The sequence below is a fragment of the Cannabis sativa genome, chromosome 2 (genome assembly GCF_029168945.1).
Source record: "Cannabis sativa cultivar Pink pepper isolate KNU-18-1 chromosome 2, ASM2916894v1, whole genome shotgun sequence".
NCBI classification, from domain to species: domain Eukaryota; kingdom Viridiplantae; phylum Streptophyta; class Magnoliopsida; order Rosales; family Cannabaceae; genus Cannabis; species Cannabis sativa.
Window position 1 is genome coordinate 9,535,678 of NC_083602.1, and position 12,975 is coordinate 9,548,652.

The window sequence follows — 12,975 nt, forward strand, 5'->3', positions numbered from 1 at the left end:
AGTTGATAAGGCGCAAGGCCAACAAAAACAAGAAAATTAATGAAGTAGTCTTGAAGAGGGAGCATGGCCCCAGACATGAGGTGGGTTTGCCTCCAAGCACAGAACCCCCCGTAGTTGTGGTTCGGCGTCTCCTTGTCGCGAGGCAAGCGATGAACGACCTCAGACGCAGACGGCTTGATGCCTGCCATGGTCACAATCTTCTCGAGCTGGTGAGCGCAAACCAGAGTAGAATGGAGCTCGTCCACTTCCCAGCCATTGGCACGAGAAGTATAGTTCTCTTGGGCAACAGGTCCTTTCATGATCTCCTCCAAAGTAGCCAGGGTGTTCACCCCCTTCTTAGAAGGTTTATTCCCGAAGATAGGGGCAGACATTTTTCTGTAAAAAGAAGAAACCCAGCAGTTAGGCCCCAAACCAAACCCTAATGTTTAAAAAGGGAATGGGGGTCCCCTAACCGCTGGAAAGAGGCCCCCTACGGATGCTTGTCAAATAAGGAAACCCCAAAAGAATTCTCTTAACAAGCATCGGGTGCAAAAAGCCCAAAGGCAGCGACAGCGGAGAAAAAGAAAAATGCCAAGGAAACAAGAATCATCCTATGCCCTAAAAGAGCTATTTCAACAGAAAAGACGTTTCCAAAAAGAAAAGGCAATAAAGAGAAACAGCAAGGGCACAAATAAGAGAGATTCCACGCATTACACAGCAAATTCAGGCAAGATTATTTCCCAGAAACTCAACATTCAACCCAGATACTCTAAACATGCAATACGAACAAACAATAGACGAGTATGAAGTATCCTGAAAACTTACATCAAGTTTGAAGGCTGGGGGTTGCTGTTGATCGTCGATACAGTGAAGACTGGCAACGGCGAAGGAAAAGGAGCAGATAATCTATGGTGTCTGGAATTTTTCTCTCTGTGGAAGCTTTGAGAATATTTGGTAAACTAGCAAAAGTAACCAAATGAAATGAGAAGGTTGGATTTTATAGGCCAGAATGGGTGTGAAGCAGCTGTGATCAGGCATCACCGTATGGTGAGAATAGCAATCGATCCGCATTCTACAGATCCTACGGCGGGGATAAGTGTTCATCAAGGCGGTTGGAAATGCTTGAGTATTCGACTGACACTCATTAAATGCGCCAGATCATTAATGGATAGGAAACGAATCGTTGCCTACAAAAAGTAAAAACTGCAATGATGATGGTCATAAATGCACCCACACGCCCAAAGCACGTGCCAGGAAGTTAATAAGACAACTGGAGGCACCTAAGCAAGCCTCGTTTACTTCCCACCAAACAAGGCTTGGGGGTAAATGTTGCCCTTAATTTTGTCCAAAATACGTGGACCAACGCAACTGCGACACGTGGATTTGAGGAGTAAGGTTTTGAGATAATTCGGCTAAGTCTTTTTAATCAAGAGGATCAGCAAGAAACATACCTCCCGGAGAAGGTATGAGGGATCCACGTACTCCCGGAGGGCAAAGCTATTGCAAGGCACCTCCGGGAGGTATCAAACCCCATCTGAACAGTCACCTCGCATTTAATGTCGCATGGGAGAAGGCGTATTGGAACTGCCATAAGTATTGAAGTCTGACGGCGTAACCCCCCTTCTGCAGCTATTACGCTATGACTAATAAGCCTAGTGACAGCTACTTTATGAGGAATCACATCAGTCAAGAGGGGATAATGGATCACATCCACCTAACACCTAAAATACCCAGGGAATAGACCATGCATTTCCTATGTTACACTGGTTGGGAATGTGTGCCCCTACTGAAAAATACAGAAAGACATGTAGCTCGGTTCTAGGGATCACCCCACAAAAAACACTATAAATACCCCCCAAACACATTAAGGCAGGGGTCGAGAATTCTGGTTTTCATAAGAACCAAAGAGAGGAAAGCTACCAAGAACATTCTCTGTAATAAATACACTCATAAATATTAAAGACTCGTGGACTAAGGCTCATTAATGCCCCAACCACGTAAAGATCTCGTCCATTAATCTTTCTGCAGCTTTCTTATATATTATTAAATTGGTTGCCGAAAACCTCGGTCAACACCCCAAAACACTATTTCTTCACAATCGAACCATAACATAGTGAAAATTGACAAACTAGACATAATCTAATTTTAGAATTATAATTTATTAATTAAAATCAATTAACCGAGTCTAACAAGCAGTTTGTCTCAACTAGTATGGAGACCATGGGCCTATATAACCGAGCTTCCAATAAGCAGATCTAGAATTTACCAAGTAAATTCACTAATTCCTCATTGCATTTACCATAGAACTTGGAAGTTCACTCTCAGTTACATAGAACGCTCTATATGTTCCACGATATAGATACGCTATTAATTATCCATTTTTTATAATCCCAATAATCAATGATCCTCTATAGATGATCTACATTGCATAGGGATAAAATTACTGTTACACCCTTTCAATGTATTTTATCCTTAAAAGTTAAAACACTTGGCCACCTATAAATGATATTTTAGTGAACTAATATAATCACTAAAATGAGATCTCAATCATTTATCTCTATTCAGCCAAGCTCGAAGGAAATCATCGTTTCACTTCTAAATACCTATAAAAGCTATAGATTCCATATCTATGTTTAGCGCTCCCACTCAAGTGTACTATCGTGTTCCCAAAATGTACGTATCACCCTGACCAAAAAGTAGGCTTAACTAATAAATCAAAGAACACGAATAACACTCTTGAGATCGAACCTAATCATGTCAGGATTAAGATCATTTGATCTAGGATCAACTAGGTGATATTGAATTGAATAGATATTACGGTAAATTTATCATATCTAATCCAAGTTCAATATCGGTCTCTTCCAATGTATACTCCATACATCCGATACTGGTAAACTTTGCCAATGCCCTGGAAAGGACATAACACTTATCCAAGTTGTAAGTATACCTATCGCTGATTATCATGCCAGTCTAAATCCAGTGAGCTGACAAATCAAGGAATTTAAACTTTTGAACATATAATCATGATTATATTCCATTGTGGTGACAACACTATAATCATGAACAAATACATATGTTCTGGACTTAATAGAATATATACATTAAATATAATCATGAAATAAATCATGTGAACCATGCAACATAGAATGATTTCTGATCTTTATTAATTAGTAAATCTGATTATATTGAAATGAGTTTTATTTAGGGCACAAAACCCAACAAGGGGGTGCCAAACTATATTATAAATTTAAGTGTCAAAAATCTCAATATTTTTATTAAATTTATAAATAATATTACAATTCAGAGCGTCTTTCTTGCATATCACGAAAATCATCGATAAGTAAATCTATACTATTTTTTTTGGCAATTTCTCTGTCAATATACACGAGCAAACAATCACTTAAAAATTAATCTTCCATCTTGTTGTGAAGTGTAGTCTTCACTATATTCATAGCTGAAAAAGATCGTTCAATGGTAGTTGTAGAAATTGGAAGTGTAAGAATAAGAATTATCACTTTATACACAATTAGAAAAATCTCTGCTTTTCTAGTGTTTACCAACCACTGACATAAATCAGAAATGGTTGCCAAAATATTAAAATCAGGAAGTTCTCGTACATGAGCAAAATGTTCAAATTGCGTCCTTAGCTGTACCATCTCGTATTCTGTAAAATCTTTTGGGTAAAATTTTTGTACCAACTTGCAAATGTCATCAATTCTAAATGATGTGTGCATCTCTCTCTGATCTAAAGCTGAATTGAGAATGAGTAACTCCATTGTGATATCATTAAATTTGTTGTTTAATTCTTGTACTTAAAAGTCTATCACTGCATTGAAAAGATCAACTCTGTAATAATACTCCACTGCAATTGCATCTTGTTGACCACGACTTCTTCCTCTTTTTGCAGTATAATGAGCATTAAAATCTGGCATAGGTATATTAACAAGTTCACAAAAATATTTCACCTCATCAACTAATTCATCCCATCCATCTTCTCTCAATTTCTGAATGAGAGTCTTAGTAGAAGAAACAAGATGCATTGCATTTAAAATATCTTGAGACTGAATAAAATTCTCAAGCAATCCAATAAATTCTCAAGTGTTGACGAGGTGAAATCTTTTTGGGAACTTGTTAATATTGAGTTTATTTTATTAATTAATGTAGTTATTCAATTTCATCTTCTTTTCTTATTTCAATATATATAATATTATAGTGAAGAGAATAATAATTAAATATAGAAGAAGAAGATGATGAAGAGAAGAAACATTCCAAATGTTGAAAGGGGATTACCAATAATTTGAATAAGGCTTCTACACTTTTGTCCAAAAATCTTATTGCACCCTACTACCAAATACATAGGGTTTTAATAGAAATGTTTTTGGGAATAAAGAAACCTACTTAGAATTTTTGGCTAGTGTTCAATAAATAGAAATGTAGTGTGTCAAATAAGTTAACCCTATAGTCCTTTATATATAGTATTTAGAGAACCAAACTTGAAATTTAAATTCCACACTCCCCATAGACTGTTACAAAGCGTGTAAGCAGGATTAATGAAAGAAAAATCTATTAGAGTGAAGTATGGAATCGCCCCCATTAAAGAGGTGAACGTTTTACAATGTTTTCATGAAAATAGGCTCTAGGCGACATGTCACCTGGAGCAATACCATTAAACATGCATGAAATTTTGTAAAACCCTAAAGCCCTTCTTGTTTAGGTTTCAAGTGACATGTCGCCTGTAGTGTTTCGAGCAAACTCATGTATTGAGTTTTATAACTCTTCTTTGAGCCACTTTATTCCCAAACGTTCCAATGCCTATTTTAATGAAATAAATGAGTAGAATATCAATTTTTAACAACTATAAACTTATCCTTTCTTATGTTACAAGTTGTGTTTTTAATACATTATATATCATATAATATTACCTTCAAACAGAATATATACTAATAATCTCTTATTAATATATTACATGTCACAACTTTAATCTTAATATTGTATTATTTAAATTATAAATAATATAACAATTGCTTTGGATTTGATCAAGGGCTATACAAATTTGAGGCGTTTAAGATCAACTCCAATGCAATGGAAGCCAGCTGAAATTTCGGGAACACTAGAAGAAAACATAAATTACTTAAGAGGATATGAATAAATAAATTTGTCTACTTTACTTAAACGTAATTACTCTTTTGACAACAATGTTGACTGAATAAGTCGTCCATGTTATTGTTAGTGAAGCATACAAATACTTTGTACAAAGAAACTACAAACAAAAATGGTGTAACATAGTTGCAGATTTTTACTCCTCCTTTGAGTTGAGTTGTCTTGCTAGTAAGACAAGTCCCACAGAGGTAAAGCCAGACAAAACCGTTGATGAATAGAACACTGCAAGCAAAGTTCCCCTAAGAGACTGCATTCATCATACAAAGGTTTTTGATTATTGGTAACATAGAATGTGAATTAAGGACATGATTGTTTCTTGGTAACAGTTCGAAGTGAACAGAAGGTTGGAGATCTTTTCAAGGTGATTTATAAATCTACAGCATAGTTTTCTCATCCTAAACTTAAAAGTGCTACCTTAGCCAACATCAAGGCATTGTCATTCGCATACTGCAATGAGCTCTCTGGTATGTTTTGGACGCCCTGAGCTATTTCCCATGAAAGAATCCTACATTTTGTGTTTTGAAGTACAGAACATCATAATGAATCTTTGATGTGAATAACATAGGAGAAACATGAGACAACTATTACCCGAAAACTAAACTAATGGCAGCTCCAATATTCGCTTTACTAGCTGTCAACTCCACTTGGAGTTCTCCAAACTGCAGTTTCTCAACCAACTCATGTTATTATAAAGTTCATGTTAAAACTAATAAGTTGCTTTAAATTCAAATTACTCACTATTATGAACTAACCTTTAGCATCCTGCTTTCGTTCTTTGGCTGTTCGACAATAACTGTTGACATTGAACTATCAGATAGACATTTCCCAGTTGTGATCATCAGTTTTGCAATCTACATTTGTTGAAGTTTTCAACAATACTTCCATCTTAGAGATACAAAACTTCATTCATATTAAATCTAAACATAGACAATTTATTGTGTGCAATGCTCAACTGTTTTTAGTTCTGGCATAGTACATTGGTTGAATTATGCTATCACTTAGTTTGAGAGTTAAGTCCTAAAAAAAGCACAGTCCCAATCAACAAAAACTCAACAAATTATAGAACAGAGTGATGAAGACATATGTTACATACCTTTTGTAGCTCACCTTGGCCATACTGCCCCATGGATTGGAACCTTCTTCCAGCCGAAACCAAACGCTTTCCAAAGGCTTAACCAAAACCAGGAGAGACAGAATAAGCTTAAACTTATATAGAGTGAGTGAGTGTTTCAGAAGAGAAAATTTGATATTTCTTGTACTTGCCTGATTTAGCATTATTTGTTAGAGACTCTTCCAACTTAGGGAGCTTGCTAACTAAACTATGTGAAGTGGATGTATCAGCTTTTTCCCATGCTCTAGAGAGATTTAATAATGTCTCTCCCAGCTCTAAACCACACTGAAAATCACAAATTTTGGATAGAAAGGATTTGACGTTAAACGGTACTGCACTGTATTGTATTTACATACTAATTGTTGATTGCATTCTATTTTACTTCTTTCTTTCCGAATTTGAAGCAGGGAAAATGATAGGAACAAAATCTAGAGAAACAAACCTCATCAATGACAGGTCCATTTGAAAGATCAAAAGCTGCATCGTTGAGCTTCACCATAACAAAACATTTAAGATATAGAAATATGCAATAAATAAGTATTCTAAACGACATGTCGTTTGTTTCTGTGGCTGTTTTTTGAGTAAATGAAATGCCAAAAGCTCAAAACCACCCAAAATGTTAGTGAGTTTTCTTTAAAGAAAGAATTTTTAATTTTGCTTACATCGAGACGAAGATCGCGTGGAAGCTGTGAAAAATAATCTTGGGAAAGATCAAAACTATTCTGCAAAGAAATTGAATTATAATTAAGCAATTGATACATAACCAAATTAAAGAGATTACAATTATGAGTTATATAATTAATTATATACGCTTACGGCGAGTTGTTGAAGAAGAGATTGGGGGTCGGGTTCCAAGGACTTGGCGGAATCTGATTCGGCTAGAGCCAATGAGACTGTCATAGGCCTACGTGGCAGGGTTCTCTGCTTTCTGATTAATCGAACTCCGTTGAAGGGAGCCCAAGTTGGAATAAGCTTGGTATTTCGGAGAAAAACTAGTGTAGTTAAGGAAGAAGAAGAAGAAGAAGAGAGATTGGAGATGGGTATGGCTTGAATCATCGCACCAGCACTACCAGCCATTTGTCACTTCTACTCTGTTATTGCTTTTTTTCGTCCTTGCTAGATTTTGACAAAAGAAAAAATAAAAATATTTGTGTTTTTTATTTTCAGATAATTTCGATTATACTGGCCCCGCTAAAAATCGTTATTCAGTTTGTCCGTGGCGCCTTTTAACAGCAGAATGATAAATTAAATTTTTTAGACAAAATATTAGAATTACAAGGGAAATTTAAATATTTCCTCCTATTTTTCTAAAAATACTGCCACGGTAGAAATTTTTTTTTTTTTACTATTTTAGCCAAATTATTTTTTCTTTTATACTGTAATTATCAAAAAAAAAAAAATGAAGCATCCAACTTCCATACCCATGGACAGAACCACTACAGGAACACTAGAACAATCGGAAAATAACGATTAATTCTAGTGAGATTGAGAAAAAAACAATGAAATCAACGTCAAATAAATAATCATGGCAAAATAACTGTAAAACAATAATAAAACAAATCAAACAAAAGAAAGAAAAACATGATTAAAAAAAAATAAAAAAATGTTCTGCACAGCTCTAATATCCAATACAATAGCAGTTATATTTACAAGTCCAATCTTCAAAAATCAGAACAAAAAAACTACTAAAACAACACTAAAACAAATGTAAAATAATAAGCAGATATAACCACTTAGAAAAACATTAACCAGACATACATAATATATTCTCGCTTAGAAAAACATAAAAGAACTACACACCTTAAAAAAATAAATTATGAAAAACAACACTAAAACAAATAAAAAAAACAAAAAATAAATACAGTATACTACAGTATAAAACTTATAAAAATACACAGTAAAAGAGTAAATCCTGCCGTGTTGCAGTATTTTTGTAAAAAAAATGGCAAAAGTGAGTATACCATGTAAATTTCCCTATCTATTCATTTAATGGACCAAAATTAGTCCCCTAAACTTAAACTATTCAATATTTGTAAAATAGGTAAATTTTTGGGATAAGTTAAAAAATACTACTTTATTATATCTATTAATTAAAAATACCCTCATATTATATTTTATTAAAATATACCCACTTTTTTAGTAGGTTGCCCAATATACCCCCACTAATTTTAAGTCTAGCATATAATTTACATTAACCTAAGGGATTTAATGGGGACATCTTCTATAAAAGTGGGTACATCTTAAATAATATAAAAATAGAGGTAAAAATTAAAACAAATAAAGTAAAATAGGCATACAATGTAATTTCCTCTAAATTTTTAATAAATCCCATTTGACCCGTCTCATTCAAAAATTGGCTCTCTCTCTTCCTCCCCTCTCTCTTTCTCTCGAACTCTATCGAACCCGCCACCACCACGCAAATGTCGACCGAACCCACCATCTGAGCACCCCTACCCTCGTCTCCCTTGCTCTTAGACCACGAAGACGGCCACGAAACTCGACCCACCACCACGCAATGTTGGCAAAGGTAAGATTTCCTTCCTATGGTATTTTTGAATGTTTTTCTTATTGATTTAGGGTCAAAATATTATTTATTGATAGATTTAGGGTCTGATATCTGAGTTTTGGATTAAATTTAGGGTTAGATTTTGTATTTGTGATTCTTGGGCAAGGAAAAGCATGTTTAGGTAGGACCGATGCAGGTTCGATGCATGCTGATGCAAAGATGGATACAGGGCCCGATGTTGGGCCCGATGGTCGGCCCGATTGTCTACCCATTTTTCAAAATTTTGAGTTGGCCTGATGAGTCTGATATATGGTACGATGGTTGGCCCGATTGATGTTCTCTTTCCTTATTTTTTATATGAGGATCTAATAGGCCCGGTATAGGGACCGATAGTAAGCCCGATGGTAATGTTGAGTTTTCATTTTTTTTGTTATGACTTGATATGGGCCCGATATAACATACGATATTAGGCCCTAAATTTTGTTACAGTTTTCTTTATTATATTTTTACTAAATTTTATAAAAACAATATAAAAATTACCTTTAATAATAATAGAGAAATTTTATTCCTTATATATTTAATAAAAATCTCTATTACAAAAAATACATTATTAATTTTTTTTTTATTCAATACTTTCCTAATAACTCATTATTTTACCCAAGATACCCTTAGCATTTATTTTATTTTTTTTCAAAACTTAAAAAACTTAAAAGTAATCCAATCTCTCTCTCTCTCTCGAACCCCATCAACCTAGAACCACTTTACAAAAAGAAAAAAAACCTACATCTGCCTAAACCGTCGCCTATCACCTTTGGGATACTCGGCCAATTGTCGTGAAAGACGTCTGCCCAGCCTTCTCTCATCAGTCCAATCGCCGCCTGTCACCCAGCCTTATCGATAACCTATCGACAACCCGCCGATAATCAATCGATATTCAAACAAGAATCAATAAAAAATAAAATTATAATTTTTTCAATGTTTCAACTATCAAGAACATGCCAATAACATGTCAATAACCCATCAATAATATTTAAACTTAATGATCCTCACCAAAACTTGTCGATGACCTATTGAGAATTCGTCAATAAATAATCGAGAACATACATCGTTTTCAATTTTCTTAACCAACACCATCGAATCAGAAAATACCATAACCACCATTCAAAACCGACCAAAAATTTAGAAAAATCCATCAAAGCTAAGTGTATTTCAACACAGACAGTGACAAATTATTCTAAATTAACCACAACAAAAGAAAAATTAAAAATTAACTAACAAACTTTTTTTAGAAAAATACCTTCGTGGGGGCGGAGGAACGGGCTGGACAGACGTGTTGAGAATATTTTACCAGGATCTAGATTTACTATCATGTATTTTGAATTAATATCCAAAATATGAATATCTCTAATATGATAAAATTAAACACATAAGAGTTTAGAAAACCTTAAATTAGTTGCAGCGGAATAATATCTCCTTCCGCTCATATCTCTAACCCTTGTTCCTTTCTGTCGCAGAGTATTATCAAGATCTGAGCCTGGATCTCTTTCTCTCCTTCGGGTTGGTTACCACGGTCTTTCGCACTATGATTGAGCTTGACTTACTATGTGTGGGCATGGTACTGTACCACTATGGGCAAATTGGTTGAAGAACAATGAAGGAGGGTTTGAATCACTATAGAAGGTGTCTCTCATCTACTAGTTATCAGAGAATGAAAACTAGGTTTGATTTGGTTGAAGTCAATAGTTGATTCAGTTGGATGAGATGAGAGCATCATGTTTATTTTATGGTATTTCAACTAGGACTTAGGGCTGAATTATATGTATTAAAAAATAATAAAATATTGGGATAAAATCACTAGAGCGGCTGGCCACTTAATGGACCAATCTCTAGTTACAATTTTGCCACTTTATTTCAATAAGTTATTCTTCTTTTAATAATGCCATATTTCCAATTTTAATCCTATAAATACCAAAACTATTTGTTTAATAATTATAATTAATTATCAAATAAAATTTTCATTAATATTATTTATTAATTAGACCATACAAAGTCTCTTAATTAATAAATAGACCCCAAAACTTCTTTTCTTTACAATTAAGCTCTTGCTTAGTGAAAATTCATAAATAAGACATAGTCTAATTTTAAAATTACAATTGATTAATTAAAACCACTTAACTGAGTCTGCAAGCAGTATTATCTCAACTAGTGAGGGAACCAAGTGCCTATATAACCGAGCTTCCAATAAGTAGATCTAGACTTCACTAAATAAATTTTCTAACTCATTAATTCCTCCTTGCGCCACTATAGATTCAGAATTAAATTGCACCCTCAATTATATAGAACACTCTATATATACCAAGATATAGATACGTTATGATTATTCATTGTCACAATCCTAATAGTCAAACATCCTCTATAGATGATCTACATCGAAAAGGGACAAATTTATCGTTCTACCCTTCAATGTATTTTATCCTTAAAATACTTAGCTACATGTAGATGATATTTCAGTAAACTAATATAATTACTGAAATGAGATCTTAATCATTTATCTCTATTCCCCCAAGCTCAAAGGAAATCATCATTTCACTTATAAATACTTATAGAAGCTATAGATTCCATATCTATGATAAGCGCTCCCACTCAATTGAACTACCGTGTTCCCAAGATGTAAATATCCGTCAGAATAATTGATTAGCTTCCACGAACAACTTGAAGAACATAAATAATACAACTAAGTTGAACCTAACCATATCAGGATTAAGATCCATAGACCTAAGATCAACCAGTGATATTGACTTAGAAAGATATAATGGTAAGTTTATGATATTTTATCCAAGTTCAATATCGGTCCATTCCAATGTATACTCCATACATCTGATACTGGTAAACTTTGCCAATGCCCTGGAAAGGACATAACACTTATCCAAGGTGTCAGTATACCTTTTCGCCGATTATCATGTCAGTCTAAATGCAGTGTACTAACAAATCATGGGAATTAAACTTTTGAACTTATAATTATAATTATATTCTACTGTGCTGACGGTACTATAATCATGAATAAATATATATATGTTCTGGACTTAATAGAATTTTTACATTAGGCATATAATCATGAAATAAATCATGTGAACTATGCAACATAAAAACTATTTCTGATCTTTATTAATTAGTAAATCTGATTATATTAAAATTAGTTTTATTTAGGGAAGAGGGCAGAGGGCAGAGGATCAGACTCGTCAGCCTGCGAAGGAACGGGCTTGGACGGGTCATTCGCGTGGCTGGAAATGGACAGACAGTTGGGACGGGTCTTCGCGAGGGCGGAGTGGGGGACCAAAATGAAGAGGTAGAGCTAGAAAGGACTAGTTGTAGGGATTTTTTTACAAAGAAGGGAATCACGCTGAATTGATGGGGTTAGAGAGAGAGAGAGGGAGAGAAATTTGTTTTTTTTTAAGGTTTTGAAAAAAAATTAAATAGTAAAGGCATTTTTGGTAAAATAATGTTTTTAGGTTTTGGAAAAAAAAAATTAAATGGTAAGAGTATTTTGGGTAAAACAAGGAGTTATTATGATAGTATTAGGGTATTTTTGTATTAGAAATTTTTATTAAGTATAGGAAATGAAATTTTCTTATTACAGTAAAAATAGTTTGTATTTTTGTAAGAAAAAAATAAAAAACACTATAAATCTATATTTTGATAATTATTATTATTGAGTATTTATGAAAAATATTCTAAAATAAATTACACCATCGATCGAACCTATAAGAGAATTTTGAGACTTTTTTTTTTTAATAATAATTATTATTATTGAGTATTTTTGGAGCATTTTGAGAGGAGTAGAATTTGAGACTTCATATAGGCTTACGTTGGAGTAGAATTGGGCTCGGCTGTCTTGGGCTTTTTTTAGATATTGTAGAATGGGCCAGCCCAGCCCAACCGAGGCAATATGGCCCGTTTGATACCTCTAAATGTATAGCTCATAATCTACATTTACAGTCATGTTCAATACTGTTTTACATCTTTGAAAGTGGAATATGTATATTAATGTGTAGAGGATCTTACCAAAATCATTGATTGAATTTGAATTCTTTCTTGTTGTAGTGACATCAATATCATCCAATTACATTTTTTCGTTTCAAAAGAAAGAAAAAATTACTGATATTTTTTGTATTATGAAAAATCAGCACATGATAAAACTATAATCAATATACCCAAGTAG

The 12,975-nt window shown here is 33.9% G+C and overlaps 1 protein-coding gene across 1 annotated transcript; it reads right to left on the minus strand.

Moving 5' to 3' along the window:
• Positions 1-5,121: 5,121 nt before the first annotated feature.
• Positions 5,122-7,445, minus strand: LOC115719303 (uncharacterized). The gene is made up of 9 exons (XM_030648284.2): positions 7,067-7,445; positions 6,913-6,972; positions 6,693-6,740; positions 6,403-6,535; positions 6,233-6,309; positions 5,892-5,990; positions 5,728-5,798; positions 5,554-5,644; positions 5,122-5,386 (listed from the first exon to the last, which is right to left on the minus strand). The coding sequence occupies exons 1-9, from the start codon at positions 7,325-7,327 to the stop codon at positions 5,276-5,278; spliced, it is 951 nt and encodes a 316-aa protein (XP_030504144.2). The 5' UTR covers positions 7,328-7,445; the 3' UTR covers positions 5,122-5,275.
• Between the last annotated feature and the right edge of the window lie 5,530 nt (positions 7,446-12,975).